Source organism: Priapulus caudatus, unplaced genomic scaffold (genome assembly GCF_000485595.1).
Source record: "Priapulus caudatus unplaced genomic scaffold, Priapulus_caudatus-5.0.1 Scaffold603, whole genome shotgun sequence".
Taxonomy (NCBI): Eukaryota; Metazoa; Priapulida; class Priapulimorpha; order Priapulimorphida; family Priapulidae; genus Priapulus; species Priapulus caudatus.
Genome location: NW_014577664.1, coordinates 3,036 through 7,859, shown reverse-complemented (window position 1 = coordinate 7,859; position 4,824 = coordinate 3,036). Strand labels below are relative to the sequence as shown.

At 37.0% G+C, this 4,824-nt stretch overlaps 1 protein-coding gene across 4 annotated transcripts in view; it reads right to left on the bottom strand.

The window, feature by feature from the left end:
• The window catches only part of LOC106812046 (RNA-binding protein 4.1-like), a 10,771-nt gene extending 6,284 nt beyond the window's left edge, over window positions 1-4,487 (bottom strand). For 3 of the 4 annotated variants that reach the window (XM_014815803.1, XM_014815805.1, XM_014815807.1), the window contains exons 1-3: window positions 4,119-4,155; window positions 2,461-2,588; window positions 1,994-2,077 (exon numbers count right to left, since the gene is read on the bottom strand). In XM_014815803.1, the coding sequence (XP_014671289.1) occupies window positions 1,994-2,077; window positions 2,461-2,588; window positions 4,119-4,140 (234 nt within the window). In that variant the 5' untranslated portion in view covers window positions 4,141-4,155. Of the gene's footprint in view, window positions 1-1,993; window positions 2,078-2,460; window positions 2,589-4,118; window positions 4,156-4,393 lie in introns of those variants that run through there. The other variant, XM_014815806.1, reaches the window with a different exon arrangement.
• Between the last annotated feature and the right edge of the window lie 337 nt (window positions 4,488-4,824).

Here is a 4,824-nt window from a genome sequence, read left to right as displayed (position 1 = left end):
TGCATCAAAATGGTGGGTTAGGATTTTTCTTGAAGTTTCATACTTTGCAATGTTTTTTAAAAACTGCGTAAAATACATTGTATTTTCGGATTGGTAATTATTGCAAATAACGAACCACAACTAATAAAATATGGTACTTAATATCAAACTATGACGCGCATGTTTACAGCACTTCGTTACCATTAAGGCGAGTGAAAAATTAAATTATTCAGAGTTGTAATGACAAAGAAATATCAATTTATACATGGGCTACTGTGGCAGAAATCGTAATGGAGAAATAAACAGTTTTTTTTATTTCCCACAATGATCGACCGCTTGTGTGCGAAAATTGGTAAAATGTATGTGAAACAGCCACTGTTAGTACTGTAGTAGTAGTACTTACTGCGACACATCCATGACTAACTGAAAACCATTAAACACGCAAAATCTTTTTGTGCACCTCAAGAAATTGTGAGAAATTACTAGGATTGTGCCGGCAATTTGATTCGAAATGCGCGAAAGCTGTGTACTGCACGACGTCACTAAGCTATGTGTCAAGAAACCCGGTCCCTAGTATCGAGGTATGTTATTTTCAACCGCACGCCAATTTCAACTATCACTGGCCGTTCAAGACTGTAGAAAGGTTTGTGCTGATAGATTCTGGCATAATGAATACCATTATCAGGCTGGTTGTATTATGTATCTGACATCATTAGTAAATAGTGTTTAAAGGAATAATAGGTCCATTGATTATGCAATGTTGACGAATGCTACGAGTAACTGGCAGCCTTGTGTAGTTAAATAAGTTACATTACCTAAGCCAAAGCGTATTAGTATTGTCCAATACTCACTGCTTTACTAAGAAATTGTCCCAACTTGAAATCCGGTCAATCCAAATAATCTGTTGTTTACATTTTGTCAAACCGCTGCCGGCGAAGCGGGTGTGATACAGATTTAAATAGTGCACCGGACAGGTGGTGTTCGCACGCATTGCTCGGCCGTGATGCAATGCTATCATCGTCAGGGCTGTCCACGTGCGTCCGTGATTAGTACGTGTGTTTTACTCTATTCCCATGTTTAGTCTGTGGCCATGGTTACACCGCTGACACCTCCGTTTCACCTGGCATCCAAAACATACGGGCCGCACAAATGTTTACGTCATCGCTCGACTCCTGGATGACATTTATGGCAAGTAAATGAAAGTCGATACATATCAACAACCGATTTCAAGTCTTGTTTGTAATGTTACCAGCAGTGATATTGGACAAACTAATACGCGTTTGGCTATAAGGTAATGTACTTATTAACTACACAGGGTGCCAGTTACTCTAGCATTCGTCAACATTGCATAATCAATGGCCATATTATTCCTTTAACTACACAGGGTGCCAGTTACTCTAGCATTCGTCAACATTGCATAATCAATGGACCTATTATTCCTTTAAATGGCCACGGCTTACTGAACACGTACACGTGCAATCAAAATGCTTTGAAGGTTCACATGCATCCGTATATGGAGAAATAAGTATGTACAGCTATGGCACCTAGCGTTAGCCATCGAATAAGAATGAAAATGAAAAATAAATGAAATTTCGCATAAAATCTTAAAGTGATTACGTCACCGTAAATAGTCAAAGTACAAAAATATTTCCACTTTTCTACGAAATGTAAGTAAATTTGTTCACTTTTTATGGTTAAATTGCTGCATTATATTTCCTATTTTTAGTATATTGTTCGATGTAAACATACACTCGTGACTCATACATAGCCCATAGGAAGCAATTAATGTCAGGATCATAATATCAAATAGTCCCGATCTTTTGGATTTTTAACAAGTTAAGAAACAATCTTATCAGGTAAGAATTTGACGATACATTTAGTCCCATTAGTACTTACTTTAAATGTAAAAAAATGGCAGCAATTTTTTTTTACAAATATACACCATAGAAAATTTGTGATGTAGTCAATTTAATTAGTACAGCAAACAAGTTTACAATGGCTAAACATCCATCACCTCAACAGATATATGTGATCCCATGAAGTTTGATTCGTGAAGAGCTGCGATAGCTGTCTTTGCATCATCTAATGAATCCATATGCTGCAGTGAAAATACATAAATGTAGAATGTAGAAATTGCAACATTTGCTACACTGCAAACACTAATATTTCTGGAAGCTTTTTATAGGACATTTGGTCATTTAGTATATTATTTCTACACTGTCTGGTAAATCTGGTCATGTCACCGGATACTTACAAACTGCTGGCACTGCAGGTCAAATCAGTGTATGTACATTAACAGAGAAACTATACAACATAGATGAGGTAAATAGCTCCACACATGCCATACATACACACGCTAATCATCCTAATCAGTAATGCTTTTTAGAATTAGGAAAGCAGAACATCTGACTGCATTAAGGTCCTATATATCCACAACTTAAGTTTACTTTAAGCATGTGTTAATATACAAGACCAGCTCACCACAAAGCCATAGTCTTTTATGATGTCACATTCTACCACTTTTCCATACTTTTCAAACAATGCGAGCAGGTCCAACTGCTTACAGTTGGGCAGGTGGCCGACGAACAATTTTGTTGGCATTGTGAAATCTGAAATGAATTATGAATATATAAATTTCAACAAGAAATGTGCTTTTTGAAAAAATACAAACATGTCAAAGAATCTATTCAAATTAACTGTATTGATCATTTTAACTAACATAGTATATCTGATCACATATTATATTATTGAAATTTGTAATGTACTTGTAGTAAAATCAGACACAATGACAAAGTTTTCACAATTTACATTTGCAGTGCATATAGTAATGAATATTCACATGACAATAATGATAGAACAGGGTGCGAAATTAACGGGAATCCGGAGTCAAATACTCCCCGATTTACTGTCGAACTCCCTGATTTGACATATGCAGGAGTCCGTGCGACTCCTGCAAAAACTCTGCCATACTAACTAGTTCGTTCAGGAGCACGTGCAGGTCGCGGAATTACCGTATTTTTTCAGCTAATGCCCAAAGAAAATTTGGCAGATGTGCAACCGCATGAATCTTAAAAATAAAGCATATGCATTATCGTTCATTTTGAACCTCAGACTGCGGACTCCCTCTTTTTGAGGGTAGGGAGTCTGTTGGACTCCTGTGTTCAAAAGTTAATTTCTACCCCTGTAGAATATTTAAAATTTTAGTTTTACAAATATGATTTAATTGAATGATATATTAATTTACCAAAGCTAGAAGACTGCTTATAGTTATAAAATGGTATAATATAATGAGTGGTAAACTGTTAATCGCAGCAGTATTTATATGTCGTTGTACGGTGCGTTTAGTATTTGTACCCGTTTGAATAATCAGTTTAGTGGTGAGGGCGCCACATGTTTAATTCCCACGTTTCATAGCGTACACTTTGTATGTAAAGCCTGTTTTGCTTCGCGCGTACACTACTGTCGGTGTCACCGCTACTGTCGGTGTCACCGCTACTGTCGGTGTCACCGCTACTGTCGGTGTCACCGCTACTGTCGGTGTCACCGCTACTGTCTGTCCCATCGAGCGTCGGCATGCCAAAATGTAAGTTTATTTAGTTCTAACGTTCTACTGCAGTGTATATTTTTAGTTTTCCACTGAATAAACTACTGGTCGACAACGAGACCTTCTGCCTTTCGTCTCTATTTGATGACAGTAAAATGAGAAATATACAAAGTTATTAGTGCTAGGAAGAGGTCATCAACATGGCATTTTTCCACTTCGGTACATTTACTTTAATTTCTCACCTAGCTTAGATCTACATAGAAACACTGCAACACTGCATCTACTTGGCAATATTCCAAATTAAATGTTGAAAAGGGATTAGCATTCATACATAACCAATGTTGGTGTTTAATACAGAAAGCAGTATGTGTGTATGTGTGTAAGCATTTCGTAGTTTGCATTTCCAACTTACTACTTGACACTTTAAGCCCAGCTCTCGAAATGAATGGGCCATGCTTCAAACAATCCCTTCAACCCTTGTGGAGAGCATTTCTCCCCACGACTTATAATTATTATCAACAACACAGTATATAATATGAACCACGTCAATACAACTATATATCGCGGATATTTAGAACGCCATGTAACATATTACCTAGGCCAAAATATGCTACCATTGTTCCAGCGCTAAACTTGCTCAGCCATTTGGCGAGAGCGTTATTGTTCAGCAGGTACAGCAAGCAACGCCAACGGCGCCGCATCATTACCACGCATTTAAAACTGCCATAAACCGACTATTGCCGTTGTAACTATACATCTAACCCATACTACGTTGAACAGGACTGCAGATGGATCATGCTACATATATATTTATAAATACATATTCGTTAATACCACTTATATCTACAAAAATATAACACAAAATCTTACTTTTCCTTGTCACCGTTTCTTGAATCGTCTGAGATGGTCACTTGTTTGTACAAATCTGACCTCATGCGGTGGTGCCGCCATTATATGTTAAAATAACTATTATGCATAGCAGCAATGTACACTAAATTATATCATCTAGCGTAATTAATAACTATGGTTGTTCCAATACAAACAGTATCTAAAATGTAAACATAAATACTGATTTCCTATAACCTACTCTAAAATTGTCTTTTAATAGTATCTTGCTATTTTTCCCACAGATGTCAGGACGAGCGCAATGTATGCTGAGTGATATCCCATAATATTAATAATATATTATGCATGTAACCCATGTAACTTCATCGCTATACGGGCAATGTAGTGGCATAGATCATCGTGCAATAGTGCATAGTGGCAGTCATGTCGTCGCATAGATTCATACTCGATCGATG